We start from the raw sequence: 25,786 nt of genomic DNA, 5'->3' as shown, positions 1-25,786 counted from the left end.
CACAACACCCATCCACCCAGTTCACACTTGCACCTACCCTTAGAAGTTGTCTGCTGTAACTGTCATCAACAAAACTCTGAACCTAATCTTCCTTCTAACACTCTTATTACTGTATCCTTTCTGTCTTTGTAACTTGCTCTCTAGAATATTCTCAGACCATTAATTCTACCATCTTTCCCTTTGACCTTTCTTGTGTGACCTTTATTCCTTATGTAGTCTAGATGTTATAGTCCAAAATAATTTTTCTTACCTTTTCTCCTCTGTTAATCTTACCCAAAAATTCATAGCTTCACCCTGCTGGAGAAAATTCATACAATCAAGCTTTAACTTTTATGGCAACACATTCCAAATGGCACACAGAATTGATTAATAGTCCTTATGCAGCCATATTTAACAGGTTTACTAACTGTCCAGAGTATTATTCCATACAGGTTATTTTTTCTCAATTCATCACCTTTCATTGGATAGTCGTATCCTATAATTTCCTCATCTTTACCCTAAAATTGAACATGTTATCTTCATCAGCACAAGTTTCTGATTAGTCTCTTGTTCCAATGGTAGATATACTTCTAGCTGGACAATCCTAGAATTCTGAATGTTATTAGCACTGACTTTTCTCTTGCTATCTATAGCCTATGTTTGTGGAATGAGTAAATAAGACCCTCCCTTGACATCCATCTCTCCACTAGCTGCTGCCCTTCCCATGTAATTCTTAAGTCACCTTTGTGGAGAGTTTATATATTAACCTATTATTCTCTTGTTAATGGCAATCTCTTCCCATGGCTTTTTATTTTCCTTGCTCCAGATTCATGCCTCTATTTCATTGAAATCACTTTTGTCAAAACCACTACTCATTTATGTTGCCAAATCTGATCTGTCTTCTTACTCAGCCTTAGTGGCATTTTACTTGTAACGCCCTAACAGACACATACTTGGCACTTCTCTTTCCTGTCTTGCCTTTTCTATATGGGCCTCATTCCTAGTCCCTCACTTTTTCTAACTCTAGACTTCCTTCTTAATTTCATGCAGTCCCATGTAGTCATTTCTTGTTTTGATTATTTCCAAATGTATAAAAGGCTTTATCGCTGGTTTTAAGAAGCATCTTAGTTTCTACAAGGTCCTGTCTCCACTATTTTTTTTTTTTTGCACCGGTACTAAAGCTTGAACTCAAGGCCTTATGCTTTCACTCATGGCTTGCATTCTACCATATGATTCATGCCTCTAGTTCTGGCTTATGTCTTGTTAACTAGGAATAAGAGTATTATAGATTTGTGTGCTCTAAGGCTGGCTTGAAACAATGATCTTCAGGTCTCAACCTCGTGAGTAAGTAGATTATAGGTGTCAGCCATTGGTGACCCAGTCTGTTCATCTTTTTTATGCTTCTCTCCTTTTCAGTGTGCCACAGCTCCACTTCCATTTTCTGGTGGTTAATTGGAGATAAAAAGTCTCATGGACTTTACTACCTTGGCTGGCTTTGAACTGGGATCCTCAGATCTCAGCTTCCTGAGTAGCTAGGATTACAGGCGTGAGCCAACCAGTGTCTGGCTCCTTGAACAAGCTTAATTCTATTCTTTTCTCAGCTTTTGTTCTTCTGGTTCCATTTTCCTGGAACTGTTGCTGTCTGTAGATCTGCACTTAAAAGGCAGTTATTAGAAAAGACTCCTCTTACCATCCTTTCATTCTATTCTACCTAAGTTTGGGTACCTGAATTTCTGTATTTCTGCAAACTCCACTCCTGTAAGTTCTGTAGAAGTGTAGAAGCTAACAACCCTGACTGGTGCCCAGGAGTTAAAACTGCTGGGTAAAGTAGGCCTGTGACCTAGTGCATGAGGGAGTGGGCAGACACAGCTATTCTAAACAGAGACTTAGTACAGTTAAAATCAAGTCCTATGAGGTGCTGGTATTTTCACTGTAATTTGGAAGAACGTATTAACCAGCCATTCGGGTATCTACTGAATGCACTATACTAAGCTCAATCAAACCCCTTCCCATTCTTGAAAATGAGAAGATAGCTTTTGCTTTTAGTGCTAGGAACGCAACCCAAGGCCCAACATTTGCTAGGCAAGCACACTACAACTGAGCTGCACACACAGCTCAAGATACATATTAGAGCCACACAGAGTCTTGTGAGTTTCCATTTTATTGGCCCCTTGGAAGAACTGTGGCAGCACATCACTCACAGACTGCCTTGCCAAAGTGGTGGTGATGTGTAATTGTTGGTTTTAGTGTTTTTAAATAAAACACATCAAGCAAAAAAGACCCTTGGGAATATTCTGAAATAATATCTGGAAGAAAATCATTCAACAGGTTTTCAGGAATTGCATGTGTTGAGATCAGTGTTTATCTTGAATTTCAGCTGGTTATGGTTTTAGCTTATAATCTGATAGCAATAAGTAAACATAATAGGGAATTTTGAGAAGTGGTTTCACACTAATGAAATGTTTATCTTTAATATCAGACAAGGTTTTATTTGCTTAATTTGATGTGTGTTTTGTAAAATTCAGATAATTGCTTTCAGTATGAATTTATAATGAGTGTTAAAATTTGAATAGATTTGATCTTAAAACTTCTACACTTATTTAGAAAACATAGTCTAGGTCTTTGAGTTCTAGGCAATTCATTTCTAAACTTTTTTTAATTATATATTTAGTTAAATATTTTTAAAATTTATACCAGGAGTTGGCATACTTTGTTTTAATGGTAAATGTTTTAGACTTTGTAGGCTAAACAACAAATTTGAAAATTCCATGTAAATACTTGTACTATATGCTTTAAAAACATTCGACATGTGCTCTTCAGCAGCACATACCCTGAAGTTGGAACAACATAGAGATGAGCATGGCCCTGCACAAGGGCCACAGACATTCCGTCCTTTTTAAAATAAATAAATAAAAGCATTAGACCGATTGTTGACCTGTAGACCACTAAAAAAAGTTGATCAGATTTGCCTGTGAGCTTCTATTTGTAAACCCCATGCTCAGAAGGGAAAAGTTAAAGAGCAGAATTTTGTTTCTTTCTGTAACTTCTTTTTCTTGGCCAGTCACAATAATGTATGTCTCAGAAAGTGGAGGGAGAAAGCATTAGATACAAGCATAAGCAACATAGCAAGACCCCATTTACAAAAATGAATGTTTTTTCTGTTTATTATTTCAGAGAAATTGCGATAAAATCAGCTTTTATAATCAGAGGCAAATGAATACATTAACACAGTCAAAGACTCTTAATTGTTCTGTGTCTGACCTATTACAAATAATTGGTAATTATTACTAATGACTTACATTTCTTACCTGATTTGCAGTTCGAAACCTTGTTAGCATAGGTTTATAGTGTGTCTTCCATCACATAGAGCTGCAAGGTGGTACCCATTCCTGAAGCATCGATGGGAAGGACAGGGAAGGAAAGGCATTACATTAGTATAGCCAGGTGGAAACTTTAAATACTGGATTCTTTCTATAGACATTACTCCAGTGACCTAAATAGTGCCAAATCTTGGTATGGCGGCAGCACACATCTGTAATTCCAGCTGAAGCAGGAGAAGCATGACATCAGGGCAGCCTGGGCCAGAGAAGGGCTCTGCTACCAGTAAACACTACCAAATCCAGATACCGTGACTGCCAAACTCCAACAGAAATGGCCAGTATCCTCCGAATGTATAGCAGACTGCTTTTCAGAAAGACTTTAATTCAATGTCAGACTTCAACATTTGCTTTAAAAAATTGTCAGCTCTGTCCTCAGTGGCCAGTGTGGAGCTCCATTTGCCTATCATCACCTCACTAACAACCTGGTTTTTAGTTACTGTGCACAAACACTTGAGTAGTTGTAAGTTTCTAATGTATCCAATCAAACACTGTTGTAAGCTGGGGGAGTGCTAGGAATAAACAAAGTAGAATTTTGAGAAGAATGACATACCAAGAAACTAATATGGACAAATACATCTATAGAGACAATTAGTGGCTCCTGAAACCACGTGTGGTGCCACCCCAGCATCCCAGCCTAACCAGGAAGAAAGAGGACATGGCAAGCAGGCAAGCGGGAAAGGGCTGCCAGTGTGGAACAGCCTTTAAAGAACTGTAGCTATAGCCGGGCACTGGTGGCTCACGCCTGTCATCCTAGCTACTCAGGAGGCTGAGATCTGAGGATCGAGGTTCAAAGCCAGCCCAGGCAGGAAAGACCGTGAGACTCCTATCTCCAATAAACCACCAGAAAACCGGAAGTGGCGCTGTAGCTCAAGTGGTAGAGTGCTCGCCTTGAGCTGAAGAGCTAAGGGACAGCACTCAGGCCTAGAGTTCAAGCCCCAGACCGACAAAAAAAAAAAAAGAACTGCAGCTATGTGTTCAGTGCCTGTTTCTTTGGGGGAAAAAAGCAAACTTCACTTAGAAGACATAATACTGAGCATATAATAGAATCCCAGCAACTTTATAAATTGAACCAGTAGCATAGGTGCCGTATCCAGACTTCTCCCATTATTACTATTAAGAAAATGTAATTTTTAGAATTTTTATATTTAGAAGAGAAAGGATGTTTACAACTGAGTGTAATGTCTATTTTTTAAACTCTTATTTTTATCAGTCTAAACATAAAACTGCTATTTTCACAGAGTTGTGGAGCTGAGAACTGTGGCTTTGCATTGTTTTGATATGTTTTGTCTGAACATGAACTAATAGTGTATTCCTCATAGCATCATTGACAAATGTCAGGAAGAATAATCAGGTGTGCCAGAATGAAACAGCTTTCTGAAAAGGATTTCCATATACCTAGTGTGACTTTCATATGTTCCGTTGCTTATGAACATTAACTGAGATGCTTCCACAATAAAAATCTTTGAGAAAATTATCTCTGAAAAGTAATAGCTGGAAGCATGTGGTACTAGTAATTTTAGTTGTTTGGGGTTTTGTAGTTGTGCATTTGACTTGCTATTGAAAATATGTATCTACTCATAAACATTTTACTGCTTGGGCTGGGAAGGTGGCTCAGTGGTGGAGCACTTGCCTTGCATGCCTGAGGCCCTGGGTTCGATTTCCCAGCACCACATAAGCAAAAAGAAAAAAAGCCGGAAGTGGCACTGTGGCTCAAGTGGTAGAGCTCTAGCCTTGACAGCGCCCAGGCCCAGATTTCAGGCCTTATGACCAGACCCCCCTTCCCCCCCCCAAAAAAAAAAATTACTGCTCATACATACTAAATTTAGACCTGTACTTACCATATATATCCACAAGATGGACCTCTTGATATTGGGTGTGTTTCTTCAGTTTTCCAAAAATTACTCAAATGAGAAAATCTCAATCTTTTTCAATTTTAAAAATACTTTACAAAGGCATACAATATGCTCTTCCCTTTCACATATCTTAATACTTAAAGGTGTTTCTAGAAGAGGATTTAATTTCTTCTTACAAAATTATCAATAAAGTTTTAAAAATATTTTGAATTCGTCAAGAGCAGAATTACTTGTATTCTTTAAATATTGTTATTTTAATAATTATGCTTTATTTTGTGAAAATAGTAATTTTTAAAGTCTCATTACTGAATAATACTAATAATGGTGTTGGGAAGGTGGCTCAGTGGTAGAGTACTTGCCTTGCATGCATGAGGCCCTGGGTTCGATTCCTCAATACCACATAAGCAGAAAAAAAAGCCAGAAGTGATGCTGTGGCTCAAGTGGTAGAGTGCTTGCCTTGAGCTGAATAGCTGAGGGACAGTTGCCCAGGCCCAGAGTTCAGACCCTACGACCAGCAATAATAATGCTAGTAATGAAGAATTGAGGAATTCATATACTGTCCCTGTTACTACGACATAAATTGATTTTCTAAGTTGTTAGTCTCTTAAGTATAAATTTTCTCTTCAAATTTATACAACATATGCACATTTACAGATATTTATGTATATCCCATTACCATATGCTTTTTCACTGCTTTCAATTTTTTTTTCCTCTGGTCCTAGGGCTTGAACCTCAGGGTCTCGGCTCTGTTCCTGAATTTTCATGCTCAAAGTTTTACCACTTTGAGCCGTATTGTGAGTTTCGGCTTTTAGGTAGTTAATTCAAGATGAGTATCACAGACTTTGCTGTGCAGATTGACCATGATTCTCAGATCTCAGCCTCCTAAGTAGCTAGGATTTGAGGTGGGCGCACTGGTGCCTGCCTTTTATTGTCTTTGTTTCTCCAATTAACTTGAAATATATTTGAGATGTGGTGTCATACACTTATTTACTACAGGATTATCTATACTTACCTGGCCAGAATGAATATATTAGGTTCACCTTTATATCTTAGCCTTTTTTGTTCCTGAGAATATGAAATATTGAAGTACAATTAGAGAATAGTTTAATAAAAATACAATGGTAAAAGTTAGATACTATGCCCAAATATTTCAATTAAAATGTCTATTAGTTTTTATTATATTTTAGAATTTTTGAGTCAACTAGCCCAGACCTTCCTTCGTTTACCCTGTAGTTTACCTTAACTTTATTATCTTTTAACTTAATTTCATTATCTGTGGAATTTGACTGAGGCATAGGTCATCTCCAAGCTTGGGCCCTGTCTGGTTCTTTCCTGAGCAGTGTTCATCTTCTGCGCTTTGAGGGCCGGAGAGCTTCTGGAATAGTAGCACCTATCCTCTATTCATAGCAGGCCTGTGGGCACTTCTATGTGAGGAACATTGGAATTTCAGTTGTAGATAATGGGTCCCGGTGGCCATTCAACACTGAGCGCAATATGAGCTAGGAGCTGCTAATATGTAGGGCAGTGTAGAGGGGAAAGGTTTTTAGTGCTTGGTAGGTTACAATGGATTTTGAATAAAATAGCACCAAATGCTTATAAATTAAGAAACTGCCTTCTACTTAGAAAAGATACAGATGTTTCATTTCACAGACAGAGACTCATAAAAAGAAGTGATTTTCAGAAAGTTATACAGCAAGAGGTAAACTGGTTTTTTTCTACCATAATTTCTTAAAAAAACAACTAGCTGGGTGTCAGTGGCTCATGTCCACTGACATGAGACGTGGCTCTATCTCAAGTGGTAGAGCACTAGCCTTGAGCACAAAATGCTCAATGACAACACTCAGTCCCTGAGTACAAGCTCCAATACTTGCACCAAAAACAGAAAACCTTACAATGAACTATGTTTGCTAGTCTCAAGGACTTATGATAGGTTTCTTCAGACAAATACTACCACAAAAGGCAAGCAGCTTCCGTGGATATATGATCCACAAACAGCCCTGATTCGGAAAAGGAAAGATCTAGAAAAGCAGTGCCAGAGTAGATGGATCCTGTAGAGGATGCCCAGTTGTGCTAGGTGTTATCTGGCAACCACACCAGTAGCTCACATATGCTACATGCCAAGAATGTGCTGGAACTATGCCGGCAAATGAGCTGCTCCATCTCCGCATCCCAGCAGAGTGGTGCTGTGCTGAGAGGTATTCATTCTGTGGGAAACAAGCAGCTGGATCCGAGTCCATACTCCTAGCCATTGCTCCTGCACAACCCTGGTGCTGTGAGGGAGGGAAGGAGAGAAAAAAGAAAGGAGGAGGGAGGGCGGGAGGGAAGGAAGAAGGCAGGCAGGCAGGCAGGCAGATTGGTTCAAGGAAGGCTCTCTGGAAGGACATTTGCTCTAAAGGAACGTCTGTGGTTGTTTACTTCCTGCTTTGTGCCAAAGTTAATTTTCACCTTCGTGTTGGAGTAAATTTCCTCTTTATAATCTCTACTCCTAACTAAACCTTTTTCTCTTATAATAGGGTTTCAATAGTATTCACAAATTTGAACTTTAAATTATTAAGAAAGGCATAAATTTCATTGTGGTAGAATTTTCAACAAGTTATTGCTTATTTCTAGAGTAACTGTACTCTTCAGTACTCAGTAATACATAAATTTAAATTAACTTGCAAAGGGTAATTTGATTTTCAAGGCACAATGCATATACTTAAAGAATTTACAAAACAAATGACAAAGTTGACATTTTCTTTCATAAGTTTGGGTTTCGATGGTTCAGAAGTACTGAAAATACTTATTTCATAGACTGCTGTTCTAAGACATTGCTCATCCCAATCCCAAGAAACTGTAAAACATGGGTTAATTTCCTGCAATAAGTAATCATTTAATTAAAGAACAAAATTAACAGGAATCAAAATGTTGGAGCTGTATTTTTGTTAGACATATAAAAAAAGACAAAGTATAATACAGTAAATCATTTTATATAACATGAACTTGGTTTTCAAATGAATCATGATCTGAATAAAAATGTCTTTTCAACAAAATACTGAATGACACCGAGTCCCATCCCCCGTGGGAGGCCTGGGAATGGTGGCCGCGCATGCGCACCGCCTGGCCTCGTCACCACGTGGAACTGGGAAGCATGGCTGAAAGGCAAGGGACAGCTTTCTTGTGGAGTTACTCTGACCCCAACAGTTCACACTCTCAGACTCCAAAGAAGGAAGCGTCACCTCTGGGTTAGTCCTCTTGCAGGTAAGTGTGGCCAAGATACACCTGTGCGTGTGCGTCTGCTCTTCACACACACACAGCAGAGTCTTGCGCTGAAAACGCCAGGGAAGTTCCCTGATGAATGTTCAGTGTTGGTATCAAAAGTTAAACACAAATTCTTCTCAGAAGAAAATCTCTATGGCCTGTGGAATCTAAAAATGATGAAAAGACAAAAAGCTTATGCATTTCTAATAGTTAAAACTGTCTAAAGTCTGCTAACTTATAAATGGACTGCTATTAAGCACGTCTCAGAAACCCAACAGACAGAGGAAGGAAGGAAGGAAGGACGGACGGAGCTGCTGTGGCAGAGCTGTGCAGGGCTCCCGATCCCTGGAGACAGGCCGAATTTCTTAGACATTCTCCATTTCTAGAAATTGGTTTGGAAAGCTGCTTAGTTAGGCCTCCAAAATAGATAAATGAGTGCTTTGCTAAACCCGTAATTGGTTGCTAAAGTTTTGGATGTTGAGAATAATTTTATAGCCTTATAATGTGTGCATAGTAATGTGACAAGAAAATCTTACATGCCTAAAAATGTTTGTATGACCAAAACTGATATGAAATATTAAATGCAATATGTGGTAAATATGTGTGTAAGGAACTTGTCTAGATTTAGGGCTAGATAAATATATTTACTAAATACATTTTTAATAATATATAATGAGAAAGTGTAATGCACTGAGAAACTATGTGGTAATTACACCCTAATTTAAAAAACAAAACCAACAATAAAAATAATTCACTTGTTTTATAGAACTTTATTTCCTAAATTTTCATAAGACTTATTCAGAATATTCAGAGTTAAGTTACTCCTTCCCCTATGCCTATTAGACATGAGAGATGAACATAACACAACAAACCATTTGTGTCATTTTCCCCAGTCCTTTCTACCTCCGCTTCCTGCCTTGATACGGTCATTCTAAAACCACTGGGGGATGGGGCAGGAGCGCAGCCACGCTTCATTCTGTTCCTTAGCGGAAGCAGTGCACAGAGCACCTCTTATTGAATGACTTGTGACAAACAGAAGGGAGTGTGCGTGCGTGCGTGCTCACTCCCTGTGTCTCCATCAAGGAAAGGTGGTAGGAGTCTAAAATAACTGCTACTGAGTGCAATCAGTACGGCAGGTAGAGATCAGGACACTCGGCTTGCCCTCATCCACACCAAGGTGCTCAGCACCACCCGCGAATACATTTACAAGGAGAAAAGAATCCCAGCAGAGCCCGGCCTCCGTGGAGCCGGGGCCTCCTTGCACACTCCCAGCTCCTACAGAGGTGCCTGTGCACGGGAGGCACTTGGGTATTTTCTGGAGAGGAAACCGTATTTTGGCCTTGGGAGAGGATCAAGGATCATTAAAGATGGGAGTATAAATTTAAATATGATACAAAGGGTGAACAGAAGATGGGAAAACATTTCTCAGCAATTTATATGTAAAATGGTAAATTCTGCAAATTGGAAAACAATATTAGAGATGAACTCAACGTGCAGAAATTTTCATTTTTTGAGACTTTCTTGAATGAATGAATGACTTGTCCAATATTCTACAAACCATGGTTTATCATGCTTTATTAAAAAATAAACATGGGAGCAGATGGAATTTTTAATTGAGATACACTGTACAATTCTCTGCAGAGATGCTCAATGTGTTTAGGTGGATACAAAGTCCATTGTGGCTGGTGAGTGGTTTCTTTAATGTTGTAAGTATGAAAGTCATACAAACACACAAAAAAAATCTCACCTTGTCAAATGCTTGCTTGATGCATGTACCTCCATTTCATTACTTTTGTATTCATTTAATTCTTTACGAATTGCTGCCTAGAATCAAAAGCAGGACATTGCTTTTCAGGTTGTTCAAAAGTTAACACAGCAAACTAGTTATCAGGTTTGTTGGTTAACCATACTTGCTGACTCTTTCATGAAAGAAACCGTGTTTGTTCCGCTGCCTTTTTCTTTCTTTTCTTTTTTTGGTCTGTCATGGGTGCTGTCCTTGAACTCTTTTGCTCAAGGCTAGCATCTACCACTTTGAGCCACACTTCTGATTTTCTGATGGTTAACTGGAGATCAGAGTCTCATGGATTTTCCTGCCCTGTCTGGCTCTGAACCTCAATCTTCAGATCTCAGCCTCCTGAGCAGCCAGGATTACAGGTGTGAGCCACCGTCAAGTGGCTCAGCTTCTTTCTTTATAGTCCTAACAATCTGTAGGTAGCCATTTAGTGAATTAATTTGCTATGCCCTTCTCTCCTAAGCCTGTGCACTAATGAAGCAAGAACAGTCAGCAACTTCTGGAGAACTGTCATCTCAGCAATCAGATAATCCAGGAAGAAGTGGTTCTCACTTCAACACCTGCATGTGCTGTGCCACTGGGACAGTATTGTAGTATTTTAGTTGTCATGACACAGGCAAGTGGGCATCGCAGGTCCCTGGCCTGCCCACCCACGACCCTCATGGACCATGATAAAGCCTCCAGGACCAGGAAAGAGAGGAGCGCCCAGCCAGCCCCTGCAGAGGGAGACTCGTCCCACATTCAAGTACACTGGCTGCCAAAGGTGCTCTTCTCCTCTCTGAACACAGCAGCAGTAAACAAGAACTGGTTCAACTTGGACATGTCAGCATTTCTCCAAGTTGAGGCAAGACTTACGAGCATCCAACATGCACCTATTCACTGCATACAGAACGAAAGCCAAGGATCGGACTCATTGGCAGGACGTGTGATGCTTTTCTGACAGCCTCGAAGCTTTGGGAGCATTGGGTGCTCATGGTTTTAAATCCTGCTGGGGACCAGCACTGGCCCGCACTGTTCAGAGCTGCTGGGACGCACCGCCTTCCTCCTGCCTCCTCATGCTGCGGAGGCTCCCAGAGACATCCCAAACCCACCTCTCCAAGACAGTGTCGAGAACCTTCCTGAAAGACTCTAGAATGAACTCCATCCCTTTGACCTCACCGCAAGTTGTTTAAATCTGTCATCTGATTTTTGCCAGCCTAACCTACCTTTGATTATCCCCTACACCACCAACATTCCCTAGTTTACACATTAAAAAAAAAATAAATCAGCCGGGCACTGGTGGCTCACATCTGTAATCCTAGCTACTCAGGAGGCTGACATCTGAGGATCACAGTTCAAAGCCAGCCAGGGCAGGAACGTCCATGAGACTCTTATCTCCAATTAACCACCAGAAAACTGAAGTGGTGCTGTGGCTCTAGCCTTGAGCTGAAGAGCTCAGGGACAGCACCCAGGCCCAGAGTTCAAGCCCCACACCAACAAAAAAAAAGTCAGTTCCAGGGCTTGAACTCAGCCTTAAATCTTGCTTGGCTTGCTTGCTCATAGCTGGTGTTCTACTACTTGAGAAACACCTCCAACCTAGCTTTTTGTTGGTTAATTGGAGATGGAGTCTTACACACTGTTCTTCATGGTCTGGCTTCAAACTGTGATCCTCCTGAGGAGCAAGGGTTGATTAAGGTAAAAGCCGCCAGCTCTCAGCAGTTTATACCTTTTGGACATTTGAGATGAGGCAGTGGTCCTGGGGGGTGTTCTGTACACTCAAGTGTTTAGCACCATCCCTTCCTCTGCTCACTGGATGCAGTACCTCCAGACATGGCTGAGGTGGGCTGGAGTAAACTCCCACAGCCTGGGTTTCCGTAGCTGCTGGCTCACCTGTTTACCCCGCCCCAACCAGCACAGACACTCCGTACCTTATCTGCTGCTGACAGCCGCGTCCAGGGCTTGTCTGCCCTCCTGTCATAGTCCTGGGCTTTTGCTACTTCCACATAATCGCTGAAACGTATCAGGATTTTTCTGTCTCTTAGTTCATCAACAGTGGGCCTCTGGTTAAGCTAAAATAAAAGATCATTGTAGGTAGGTATCAATGCCAAGCTGACTTTCTTCAAATACTCCAAAGAAACAGCATTATCTCCATAAACAACACGAACTGTGAAACCTTACTAACAATCTCCACTGTGCAGAATTTAAATAGTACATTTGCAAGTCACCACCCTCTCCTCTCACACATTTCACCCGAGGGTTCACCCACCGGGATGCAGGACCCAGGGATGGCTGGCGGATGTGCTCAGAATGCAACTTAAGGTGTTGGCAATTTCAAGTACCATTAAATGCAGACTTCTTAAAATTAACAAAGTTCTTCCCACCAAGCTCAGGAGGGAATTTAAACTTCAAGCACCAAGAATTATCATGAGGCCCAGGGGAGAAAGGGAAACACACAAACACTTGAACCTGGAACCTGGAATGATCAGGATTTTAAAGATGTTATCTAGAGTTATCTATATTGGGCGCAGTGAATTTTAACTATTTGAATCACATATAATTGCAATGCTATAAAATTGATAAAAACTAAGAAGTAACTAAAACAGAGAGTTTTCTTAGACCTGTGCAAATTAAGAAAACTGTCAAGTAAATGAAAACGTTGCCTGACGCTGGAATGTGGCAAAGGCACTTTTTGGGAGGGGTGGGGGGAAGAGTTTTATCAACTTAAATCATGATGGCCAAGTAGACCAACTTAACTGATGCCCAGTGGCCCAATCAATCATTCCCTATCAGAATCGCCAGGCCCAGCCGGGTATTACCCACCCCACTGCTACAATCCACCTGACTTCTAGTCGCCTTTTTATGATGAAATAAAATGTTTCATGCTTACCTTTCTTGTTAGTCTTTGCTTGATTTCTCGCCTTTCTTCCTGCTCTGTCTGATCATTCCTTTCTGTGAGAGATTGGGGAAACGAGACAGTTTGGGCCTTGGTGTAAAATAGAGAGATGCGTTCTCAGGGTCTCCCTCTTCCTGGCAGAGAGGGAGGGGAAGAAGGACGGCTGGCTCACACCTCTTTTCCATGTCACAGATTTTGTGCTTGGTCTTTCCACGTCTCCCCTCAGGTCAGGAGCTCATGGCCTGACAGCCACACAGAATCATCTCAGCCCTGGTCTCCCTCCCTGGGCTACGTAAGGACCAGCTCCAGGTACTGCTGCTGTTTGTCTCTGTCTCTGTGTGTCTGTTGGCCTCCATTCTATCCAAACATCTTTTGATTCGGTGCTGGGGACCCAACTTAGGGCCACTCACCTGCTGGCCAGCATTCCATCATGAGCTACATCCAAGGCTTACCCAAACGTCACAGTATTTGCACATCTACGAGCACAGAATGACACAGAAAACATCTACAGAATGGATGTGCATGTGCACAGTTGAACACAAATAGCACTCTCACGGTTTGTTTTCTGTCCCCCCCTTCTTTTTATAGCTGTGCACAACTTTCAGGTCATCTGCACAGAATATGAGAGACTAGCCTTCAGACTCTAGGCATTTATACTTTCAAGTATGTTTCAAACACATCCATTAAACTAGCTGCCTCTAGTATTTTTTTTTTCTATGATTACACCTTGTAAAGGAGCCCAGATCCATCACTGAATTGGCTTTGCTTGGTGAGTTGTGACTATTAACCTCAAAACTCTGCTCACCACCTACGGTTGGAAACTAAAGATAGAGCAGAGTACCGAGATGTGGAATCCAGGCATGCCTCGTCCTGGGGTATGGAGGTGTGGATAAGAGCTGTCCTGATTCCAAACCCTGGGTCCCTGGCTGGGCAGCGCTCCATTCCTAAGGAAGAGAGCTCAGGTTCTGGAAAGGGAATCTTACTATTGCAGTTGAGATTACTTCACATTATCTGCCTTTAAATAGTACATCTTAAATCTCCCTGTATTTGGGAGACTGGGTATGTAGATGCTTCCTATGACAGTAGATCGATTTTTCGGTAATTTTTTAAAGTCATCTTGGATTAAAACATTTTAGGAAAGGAAACAAAATCATGCTATGTGCTTAGTTCTTAAGCCAATGGACAAACTGGAACAAACCACAGTTGTAAGCTATCATTAGAAACAATACAATCGAGGGGGGGAATGTAAGCATAAAGCTGGCCATGGGGGCTTTATGTGATGATATGAAAGTAATTCTTCAAATTTCTTTAAAATAGGCCACGGGCAAAGCCCAAGCGAGGCCTCCCTGGGAGAAAAACAAGTGAAAATGCATCTTTTTTTTTTTTCCTAATTGAAAATATTGTTAGTCAGGCATCCGAGCTCCGCAGAGGGGCTGGAAAGCTGATCTTTGCAAATGTCTGTCAAAACACCTGCTTGAGAAGTCCTCTCTGGGCCTCCGCCCAAGACCTCTCCCTCTGCACAGCCCTCAGCGATATGTCTGTGGCCCTTATTCCCCTCCCCAGCAAACCCTGTGCCTTCCACCAAGCAGGGCTCCCTAACAAGGACTGCTAGATGCAGAGACTCTGCAAATAACCCCGGTCCCCGGACAGCTCTCTCCTGTCTTCTCCAGACTCTTAAGTGTGTGTGGCTGCATGTAAGGCTAGCGAAGGAGCCAGGCAGAGCTCCAGCCTTTCCTCATGCCAACAGCCATTTGTGAAGATGTCCTGTTCCTTCCTGGAGACCTGCCTGCTCCAGTAGTCAACTTGGAGCTGTGGTGCCAGCCTCACGGAGTAAGTGGGGACCCGTACGGAGCGGGGGTAGCACGCTGGCACAGACTGGGCCTATTGAGGAACTGCTATTATTAGCACCACAGAAAGGAGCCACTGAGCCCCGCGAGTACACAGGCAGCGCTCAGAGCCTCTCAATGTGACTGCACTTAGTCACGGGTCCAACGTGAAGGGAAGAGAACACCACGCGGTGCTATTCGAGGATCTGATTACACACCAAACCGTAGTGTGAAGGTCTGACATCCGTGTGTCAAGGGTCTGGGTCACATATGGCTGCCCTGTCCTCATCTGCACAGAACAAGTGAAGCACCCACCCCCGGCCGCACAGTGAAACCTGGGCCGTCGCGTCCACCCACCCAGGGCCCCCGAGGAGGGCTCCGGAACAAGGACGGTGGCGGTGGATGCCCGTGGCCACGCAGAGCAGAGCCCTTCTCCTCTCGCATGCTGAAGGTGAGTGCACTCGCTTCTAGCTCGCTCCTAGACAGTGCTGTTTTTAAGGCGTGGATACTTATTTGCAAGGATGAACACAATGAGCAGCCCTGGCAGGTGGGAGGGGCCGGCTGCCCGGACGGGAGGGGAGACCAGAGCTGAAGGGAGACACTGTTCCCGGTTAACGCCCGGGCCCGGGCATTTCGTGCCGCCAGCTGGTTCTCGGAGCACGAGGTCCCCAAAGGCGGTGCAATGCCTCACTCTGGATCTAGACCACGGCTCTGAAATGCCATCAGTGCTGCTAAGATTTAATTTTCTGTATGTGGCTTTGTAATTTAAAAATTCAACCACTTGGTAACCAGCAGCTTGGCTGAGCAGGTTATCAGCTGGAGGTTTGCCTTAAACCCTCGCACACAGCCCGTGAACACAACACTCACCATGTTGTATTTGTCATTTTTAGGGCTAAACATTTTCCACGATGCACGGAGAGCACGGGGGGCGGGGGGAGTCTGAAGGTAGGGAGGAGGCGGGGGGGTTAACTAGAACCTGGCTCAGGGCTCAGGGCTTGTCTGTTTTCTAATGGTATCCACACAGCCCTGGTATAGCTACAACCTCGTGGAAAGAGGCTTACACACATAAAGCAAAACCCCGAAGATCTCGGCAGCCTTCATCATAGAAAGAAGTGGAACAACTTTAAAAGTCATGCTCTTGATACTGGAGCTCAAACTCAGGCCTGTCCCTTAGCTCTTTTGCTAAAGAGTGGTGCTCTCCCACTTGAGCCGTACCTCCACTTTCAGCTGGCTCATAAGAAGAGTCTCACAGACTTTCCTGCCCAGGCTGGCTTCCAACTGCGATCCTCAGATCACAGCCTCCTCCTCTGTAGCTAGAATGACAGGTGTGAGCCACAGGAGCTTTGCTTATGGAAAATATTTAAAAAACTCAAAGCTGCTAACAGGTAAAGAACTACCTAAAGATCCCTTCTGAAGGGGTCTCTGCGGCTCCCTCCCCCATCCTCCATGGCTAATGGAAGGGCTGCAGGCGGGTTTGAGCACAGGCTGTGTTACCTAGCGGTGGACCCTCAGCCATGGAGTCCACAGGGGCCTGGATCTCCAGGCGCTGAGCCAGAGCAAGTCCTCCCTCCCGCTCCTCCCGTGCCTTCCTAGGGACAACCAAGACCCCCATCCAGCCCCGGGGGTTTTCTGCCCCGGCCTCGGCTGTCTCAGGAAGCGCATCTGCAGCCGGGGCAGCCCGGACCTGACACCCAGAAGGGACTGGCTCCCTCCCCTGGGAGCCCCAGGCTGGCCACCGACTCCCCCAGGTTCATCTCTTCAGCTCGCTAGGAGGAGAGCGAGTTTCCCTGAGAAGGGACCGCTCCATCCCTCCATCCTTGAGGGCTACCTGCTGCCTGGACAGCCGGTGGAGGCTCAGCCTTCACAGCTGCCAAGCACATGTGTGAGTGCCTGTGTGCGTGTGCGTGTGTGTGTGTGTGCGCGCGTGTGTGCAGTGCGTGCATGTGGGGAGCCCCCGGGGAGCAGGCTACTCACGTTTCAGGATGTTTCTCCTCTCCAGCTCCTCCACGGCGGGTCTCTGGCTCAGCCGTCTGCGGAAAAACACCACAATTAAATTCTGCACCATGGTGCGGCTGCTGGCAGCGTCCACTCCGCGTGGGGCAGGGCAGGAGGTGGCCGCCACCCGTCCCCAGGAGACCGGTGGATGGCAGGGGTCTCTGGCCGGTGGGATCGTCAGCCTCCCGCGGGGGAGCCAGCGCCGCCGTCACCGGGCCAGCGCCGGGACAGTCCTCCACCCGGCTGTGGCCCCACAGGTCTTCATCTTCCGCGCCTCGCCCTGCCCAGCCCGTCCACGCGGCGCAATGCTGAGCGCTGAGGGGCTGGCGGACGGAGCACGGAGCACGGAGCTGCCCGAGGTGCCGGCCGCTCAGGGCTGCTCTATGCTGGCTGCAGGCGAGGGCGGGCGAGGAGGAGACAGCCTGGAAGTGTGGCTTCCCGCCTGGCTGCCAAGGGTGGGGAGGTGTCCCGGCAAGGCACGTGGTGCCAGCCATGAATAAAAGCCGGGATCTCCCAGCTTGCGTATCTAAGGGAAGGGAGCAGAGCCCGCCCACCGCCCACCCTCTCCCCCCTCTCTCCCTCCCTCCCTCCCTCCCTCCTCTCTCTCTCTCTCTCTCTCTCTCTCTCTCTCTGCCACCAGCCAGACTGAGCAGGCCCTGGAAGAGACAAATCACTATTTTTCAAGTGATTTTTTTTACTTGGGGAGTTGGAGAATACGGCCAAAGAAAGCAGAAATTTAAAAACCCACAAGAGCTGAAAAATACACACACACACAGACACAGAGACACACACGCACAGACACACACACACCGGCACACACGCACAGACGCACAGAGCTTGTCAAGCCAGGGAAGCATCATTACGCACAGCTAATGCCAAGCTCCAATTATTTTTGTGACTAAAATAATGCTATCCTTGGATCGGCGCCACGCCGCTCCAGCGAGGCGAAGGCAGAGCACTGAACAGCCCCTTGTGGGGCTTGCTGCTCCGCCTAGCCTGCACGTTATCTCCTGGAACCCTGGTCCTGCACAAAGCGTGGGGCGTGAGGCAGCCCGCCCCAGCCAGGCTGGGCGCGGGTGATGTGCTGTCGGCTCCTCCCTGCTTAGTCTTTGGGGTCTGTGGGTGGTGGTGGCATCTCTTGTCTCTGTGTCCCTTGAGACTTGAACCTGCCCCCTCCGCCCATGCTTCCCCCTCCGCCCGCCACCCCCCCCCCCCCCCCCCCGGCGACTCCTGGCCTGAACCCACGGGAGTTCTCTGTGCATCCTGAGCCAGCTCCTCAGCACGGATCCAACACCCAGCCAGGCCCCAGGGCCTCTCAGTCACCCAGACAGGTTTCCCTGCCTCGGCGCAGGGCTCAGCAGTGGGCAGCCTGCCCCAGCCGGCGGCTCACCACACAGGGGGGAGGCAGCCAGTGCCAGGGAGCCGGGCAGGCGCCCCTGAGTGATACAGCGTGGGTGCAGAGGGCCCCGCGGAAGCGGACGCTGAGGACGGCCCGGCAGAGCCCTTGCTGGCTGGGCCCTTTGAGATGGCGGCTGGACACAAGGCCCCGGGGGTGGGGTGTCTGGGGCAGGAGCGCTGTGAGCACAGCTGTGAGGAGTCGCTGGAGTTGAACCCGGGCCGTGGGAGTGGACGGGATCCTGTGGGCATGCGCGGCAGGGGAGGCTCCAGGGCCGGGACGGAGGTCAGCCGTGTCCGGGCTGCCGTATTCCGTGTTTATCTCAGGAAGATGAGGCTTCCTTGCAGCCTGTCCTGAAGCAGGCTTCCCTCGGGCGATCCAGGGCACCCTGGCCAGGAAGGAGGGGCGGCCACAGTGGAGGAGGCCAGATTCTTGATACCAGAGTCTGAGATGACATTTTCTAGCTGTGTGTCCTCAGGCAGGTTACTTAGCTTCTCTGAGCAGCTTAGACACACTGAGGGCTAAACAACACGTTGTCATAGAGTTGTGGGAAGCGGCTGGGCACGGAGGTGTTTTATAATGACATTTTCTTGGAATTTATTAAAGTCTCAAGAAATCGCCATCATCACCATCTCCAGGCTGCCTCTAAGAATGTCAGGTCTTTACAAAAACCTTCCTGGATGTCAGGTGGCCTGCCTTCACACACGCTTTTCTACCGAGAGTCTTTGTTCTCTGGGTGGAGGAGGTTCCTTCCTGCATAGGTGTGGAGCTCACTATGCCACCAGGCCACCTCCGTGCGGGTCGCCTGCCATCAAGAGCCCACCCCCACGTGCACACGGCCACCCGCCACGCCCATGTCCAGGCCAAGACACGAGTCCACAGGAAAGAGTGCAACAGCTGGGGCCTGGGGCTGGGCTGGGGCCTGGGGATGGGCTGGAGCTGGGCTGGGGCAAGGGCTGGGCTAGGGACTGGGGCTGGGGCCTGGGGAAGAGATGGGCTGGAGCCTGGGACTGGGACTGGAGCTGGAGCTGGAGCTGGAGCTGGGGCTGGGGCAGGGGCAGGGGCAGGGGCAGGGGCTGGGCCAGGGACTGGGGCTGGAGCTGGGGCTGGAGCTGGGGCTGGAGCTGGAGCTGGAGCTGGGGCAGGGGCCGGGGCTGGGGCAGGGGCAGGGACTGGAGCTGGAGCTGGAGCTGGAGCTGGGGCTGGAGCTGGGGCTGGGGCTGGGGCCTGGGAAAGAGACGGCCTGGGGATGGGCTGGAGCCTGGGACTGGGTTGGAGCCTGGAACTGGGTTGGAGCCTGGGACTGGGCTGGAGCTGGGCTGGGGCTGGGCTGGGGCTGGGGCTGGGGCTGGGGCTGGGCTGGGGCCCGGGGAAGGGACGGCCTGGGGATGGGCTGGAGCCTGGGACTGGGCTGGAGCTGGGCTGGGGCTGGGGCTGGGGCTAGGCTAGGGACTGGGGCTGGGCTGGGGCCTGGGGCTGGGGGTGGGCTAGGGCCTGAGGGTGGGCTGGGTTAGGCTAGGCTGGAGCTAGGGCTGGGGCTAGGGCTAGGCTGGGGCCTGGGGCCGGAGCCTGGGGCCTGGGGCTGGGCTGGGGTCTGGGGATGGACTGGGGTCTGGGGATGAGCCTGGGGCCTGTGGCTGGGCTGGGGTCTGGGGATGGGCTGGGGCCTGTGGCTGGGCTGGGGTCTGGGGCTGGGCTGGGGTCTGGGGATGGGCTGGGGTCTGGGGATGGGCTGGGGCCTGTGGCTGGGCTGGGGTCTGGGGATGGGCTGGGGCTGTGGATGGGGGATGGGCTAGGGCTGGGGGCTGGGGATGGGCTAGGGATAGGGGTGGGGGACGGGGGGCTGGGCTGCCCTGCCAGTCCCTCACCCCTCACTGCGCCAGGCACTGACTCTCCTGCTGCCAGCAGCCGCCACGCCGGTACGGCGTGGACAGCACCAGGGCACCTGGCCAGCTCTTGTGAAGCCATAGGGCCGGCCCTGGCTCCAGGGCAGCCGTAAGCTGAGGTGCCGGTGCACAGGACAAAGCCTTCAGGCCATAGTGACCAGCGCGTGTGTGGCCACGCCACCACGTTCCCCTCTCCACCACGCTGACGCCATCACTAGGCTCCCCACTAGTATCTGGAGACATACGGCGGCATTAAAAAATACCAGCATGTAGTCTCCATTCCATATACAAGCCTGGGGGGGGGCTCCTCTCTGGAGACCCCCGGGGGACGAGTTCACCTCTACATATACCTGACCCTGCAAAGAGAGTCTGCATGGGTCAGGCCAGGACAAACACGGCCCCAGGTCAAGCAGCCAAAGGGATGGGAGGCGCAGTTCCGGGTGAGCCCCGCCCTGGCCAGCGGGGCTCAGGATGGCAAGTGTGGGAAGGGGTCTGGCACTGGCGTCGGCGCAGCGTCGGCATCGTGGGCATCATCAGAATCACCATTGTCTTTGTCACCGCCGCTGTCGTCACCACCACCAGCACTGGGGTCTCCCTGGTGCACAGGGCCCAGGTCCCTTCCAACCTTCAGACAACAGGGCAACCACGTCCATCCTGCCTGCAGCCTCTGCGCTGGCCCGAGCCCCGGAACAGCCGGGGACTCCGACGCAAGCATCAGACTCACACCCTCCTCCCTCAGACACTCACACCCTGCTCTGTCAGACACACACTCTCCTCCCTTAGACACTCATATGCATGTTGTCAAAGGTACCAACAGGTTTTGCTGAAACCACTGCCTTAAGAATAAAGGCGAGACTCTGCTCTAAGCCACCATCTCAGGCTGCCCCTCTGCAATCGCAGTGAACGCCACGGCCAGCGCTGATGGGTAACACGTTTCGAGATCGCTGTCAACCAGGCGGAGCCGGTGAAGGGGACTGTTCACTGTGCACACCTTTCACCCACCCCTCAGTGCTTTGTCTCTTTAAACCTGAGCCCCAGGTCTGCGCCCACAGAGGGCTGGAGATGGGCTGACATGTCCTCTTCCCAGGGCCGCCTTCCTCTGCCCTTTCCCACGACTGGTCTTTTCACTGGGCATAAAGCGGGAGCACGGAATCGGTTCAGGTGCTGTCTCCACACCTGAGCGTGGAAGACCAGGGACACGGAGCTCATGTCCCCTTATGACTCCCAAGACTCAGCATGGCTGCAGAAACCACCTTCTGTTCATACACAGACCTTGTGACCACAGACCTTGCCAAGCGAGGGAAGCAAGATGTCCAGATCAAGACAGTTGACAATAGATAAACAGGGACCAGAGGTGCCAAGAACAGACGTAAGAGCCGTCAGTAAAGGGTGTAGGAAACACGGACGTCCACGCATGGACAGGTGAGGCCTGACTAGCCTCCCATCACACACCAAAATCCACTTGCATTCTAAATACACAAAAACCCAATTATGAAACACTGGAAGACAATCTAAAGAAAACACTAGGTACCGGTCTGAGAAGGGGGCTCTTGGACAAGCATATTACATAGCACAAACAACCAAAGAAAACTGATTTCATCAAACTCAGAAGCAAAGGAGACAATCCATCCTAGAAGATGGGGAAAGAGTCTGCCAACTTTTCATCCCATGAAGACTTGGTGCCTAGAATAGATAAGGAACTAAAAACCCAGCAGTTTGAGAAATCATGCCACCAGTCAGAATGATTATCATCAAAAAGGAACCAATCACAAATGCTAGGGAGGCTGCGGGGCCCGTGTACACGGCCGTCGGTTAGTGCAGCCACGCTGGGGAATGGTTCGGAGTTTCCTGACAAGGTCACAGAGCAGCAACCGGGAAGGCAAGGCAGCAGGTCACAGGGATGCCTCGTGATCACCAAGAGAAGGACTCATCCGAAGCACACGCTGGTGAGGGACAGACACACGTCACACACCGGCATCTCCAGTGAAATACTGTCCCGCCAGAACAAAAGGAATGCAATCCGGTCACTTGTAGCAATGTGGCTGGATCTAGAGGCTGCCCTGTTATGTGAATAAGGTGGACAGAGAAGGACAAATGTCGCATGCTGTCACTCAGATATGGAGCTGAAACATCGGAGACCCCAGGAACTAGCGAATGAAACTGTAGCCACCAGGGGCTGGGTGGATACCAAGTCCCACCAGCCTGGAGGACTGCGCAGGGCATTCTATTATACTGCGGTGCCTCAGAGATGACAACACTGCACCGTAACTCCAGACAGCTGGGAGAGAGGGTGCAGATTCCATCCGCCCTCCTTCCCAGTGCCCTGTGCAGCAAGGGTGCTGGCTGAAGCCGCCGCGGAGGTGAGGCGGCCACTGGACGGTCAGTCCCACTCTGGGGTGTGGACAAGCCGTCCCTCCCTGCACATCGGCCTTCTCTTGTGAACAGCCAGCTAGGGTGCCGGGTCTCTAGCTCAGGGCGAAGATCCAATGAGATACACAGGGCTTGGGGCCCAGCCACAACCTCTGGCACGGCGGTTTCTCAGCCCTGCATGGACCCGGCCCTCCCGGCTGCCCTTCCCACAGGACAAGCTGAGCAGGAGGGCCCAGGTGAGTCCCAGGATGGGGAGGGCCAGTGGGTGTGGCTCAGGGCATCAGGGGAGGTGCAGGCCTGGCTGCCCAAGCTCTGACTCCCATGAGACGCCATGATCCCCCCCTCCCCCCCCCCCAGCGCACAGCCCACTGTGCACCATCCCGGAGGCCACCCGGGCGTGATGGAGGCTGCCTTCGGCTCAGCACAGAGCAGGGCTGAGCAGCTACTCCTTCCAAAGGAGGCGGAGGCTAGATGCTGGCAGCGAGTGGCTCTGCGCCCACAGAGGCTGCAGCTATTTTGGGAGGCCCTGCCCCAGCCGGCCTGAGTCACCGGGATCCCGGGATTCCCCGGCGAGGCGGCGTCTGGATGCGCTGTGCTGCGCTGTGCTGTGCTGTGCTGTGCTGGGCCGCGACGCCCATCCTCCACCAGGCGAGGTGGCGTCTGGATGCGCTGTGCTGCGCTGTGCTGTGCTGCGCGGTGCTGTGCTGTGCTGGGCCGCGACGCCCATCCTCCACCAGGCAGGCAGCCCCTGCCCCTCACCCGGGCCCTGTCAGACTGGTAGTTGGCGCGGCACACGCATCTCAGGCTGCTGGGGAACAGGGTGCCCTGGGAGAAGGAAGGGGGACAGGAGTCCTCCCTAGGGGACCAGCGTGGGGCCCCGCAGAAGGCCAGGTGGGCTGGGTGACTGCTGGCCCAGCCCCGCAACCCCTCCACCCCCCCCCCCCCGCTTCCAGCACCCCAGCCTCTTGCCCGGGCAGCTGTGGCAGCTTCCGGAAGCCCTGACTTCCATCCCATCCCTTGTCCAGCCCCATGGCAGGCTGGCCTCCTGAAAGCCTGCGATGAATCTGCGCCTGGCTCCCATCACCGCCAGGACCTTGGCTGAGCCCACACGGGGCCGCCCAGCCCGCGGCCGCGCTCCAGCTCCGCGTGAGCAGGGTCCCTGGCGTCCATAGCTGCCCCCTGGGCAGAGCTGACCGAGCACACCCACCCCTCTCAGACACGTCTGCCCGCCCGTGCACCCCAACCTCTCTGGCAACATCAGCGTCATGTCTGATCTGTGACGTAAGGCAGGAAATTAAGTCTTGATCCAATCATGTGTAGCTCACACTTCAGTGTGCAGACACAACTGCAGTGGGCGGTGCAGTGAAGGCTCGTGGCGCACACCCACACCCGCCGTCTCCCTGCGCACGCCCCGAGCGCCCGGCGGTCACCTTGGAGACACCGCCACGGGCAGCCGCTTCCAAACACAGGAGGATTCTGGGCAAAGTTCTGGGCAGATCAAGATGTCTCCTCCTCCATTCCAGGAAAGTTCAGCCCGTAATGAGATTCTGCCAGGACACTTGGCCTGCTCATTAGGACACGCTCGGCTCCCAGGCCCTGGTCTGAGGGACAGGCTCGGGCCCCAGGGCGAGGGTGGAAGCCAGGGCGGACACAGTGGACGAGCCTTGCTGACAGCGCTGCTCCTGGGCAGGACGCCCCCCCTCGGTGCCACGGGGAGGCGCCAGCGCCGCGGCCACCAGGAGACCGCCTTCTCCAAAGGCCACTGTGCTGGGGCTGGAAGCAGCCCCGCCTCCCTCCGCCTCCCGGGCAGTGGTGAGTCCCTGCCCTACTGTCCTCAGAGGCTGGTGTCCCCTCTGTTGTATCCCCTCCCCCACCCTCCCCATCCTCAGCCCTGCACAGCCCTCACCACATCCCCTCCCCCGCCCTCCCCATCCTCAGCTCTGCACAGCCCTCACCACATCCCCTCCCCTCCATTGTGGTTTTGCTCTGGAATTTCTCAGCCGCTGTTTTCATTGCTGCTGCCACCATTTCCTCTAAGTTCCCATCTTTGCCACTCAACTGATGATAAAGTTGCAAGTGGGTAAGAAAAGACCCCTGTAAAGAAGCCTCTTCCGTTCCCTGGGCTGGTGCTGCCCAGCCTTGGTGGCAGAGGAGGCTGTGTCTCTGCCCCAGACAGCTGGGTCAGGAGAACCACCGTGGCTTCACGTCTCTTCCGTGGGACGGAGTCCATGCGGTTCAAGTCCGCAGCGTGAGTTTGGCCCCCTCACCACAGGTGGTGAGGGTGAGGGAGAGGGGGCAGTGAGGACCCCGGCCCCAGCCCAGGTCCAGCCCCACAGCCTGCGGCCCGAGACGATGCGTCTACACTTGGACAGTACTGGCTTCCATCTGAATAATGACAAGTCGTCACCCTGCTTTTACTGATCCTAGGAAAAAAATTCTGTACATACACACACACACTCACGCACGCGCGCACACACATTCACGCACGAGCACGCACACACACACGCGCACACACACACACCCCGCCATGCCCTGTGCAGTGTCATGCCAGATCCCAGCTCCCTCCAGCAGCTCTGGCCAGGCTCACATCCTGCCCCCAAGAACATCTTGCATCCTCTGAAAATTCCACAGGTCTAGAGCAAGCTCAGCAGGGCGCCGCGGTGTTTTCCAGGACCTGGTGTTCTACAGCCCAAGCGCCGACAGTCCTTTCTGGTTACAGAACAAAACGTACAGAAGAGCTGAGGATCACATCACTAATGTGTTAACATGCTAAGTGCCAATTCCCGAAGGGGGCGACTGAGCCTTAATCAGCTGCTCACGGTGCCCCAGAACAAAGGACTCCCAAGGGGGATGGAGAGGAGGCTGGTTCACACTCAGAGCGCCTGGCCCAGTGCCCAGGAAAACACGCCAACCGCCCCACCACCAAACAGCCCGGGAACGAGGCTGACCTCCAGATCAGCAATGGCCACCTGTGGCCTCCTCTGATGCCCACAAGGGTCCTGTGGGCAGAGCATGCCCAGAGCAGCAGAGCAGCCTGCTCCACGCCCAGAGCCTCTAAGACTCACAGGGAACCTGGCCCAGGGCACGGGCACAGGCACTGGGAAGATGCAGTCTTTCTCTGCTTCCTAAGCCAGTGGAGGCCCCGAGGGAGACAGCAGAGCTGCCCGAAGCACCCCGCTGGGGTGGGGGTGGGGGCG

General features: G+C 49.8%; 1 protein-coding gene across 1 annotated transcript in view; it reads right to left on the bottom strand.

Moving 5' to 3' along the window:
- Window positions 1–8,525: 8,525 nt before the first annotated feature.
- The window catches only part of Phactr3 (phosphatase and actin regulator 3), a 119,878-nt gene continuing 102,617 nt past the window's right edge, over window positions 8,526–25,786 (bottom strand). The window contains exons 9-13 of the mRNA XM_042699295.1: window positions 16,917–16,972; window positions 13,111–13,172; window positions 12,152–12,292; window positions 10,200–10,276; window positions 8,526–8,619 (exon numbers count right to left, since the gene is read on the bottom strand). Coding sequence (XP_042555229.1) covers window positions 8,604–8,619; window positions 10,200–10,276; window positions 12,152–12,292; window positions 13,111–13,172; window positions 16,917–16,972 — 352 coding nt within the window. The 3' untranslated portion in view covers window positions 8,526–8,603. The remainder of the gene's footprint in view (window positions 8,620–10,199; window positions 10,277–12,151; window positions 12,293–13,110; window positions 13,173–16,916; window positions 16,973–25,786) is intronic.

Source organism: Dipodomys spectabilis, unplaced genomic scaffold (genome assembly GCF_019054845.1).
Source record: "Dipodomys spectabilis isolate Male_0828 unplaced genomic scaffold, ASM1905484v1 ptg000240l, whole genome shotgun sequence".
Classification (NCBI taxonomy): domain Eukaryota; kingdom Metazoa; phylum Chordata; class Mammalia; order Rodentia; family Heteromyidae; genus Dipodomys; species Dipodomys spectabilis.
This window is presented reverse-complemented; position numbering and strand designations above follow the sequence as displayed.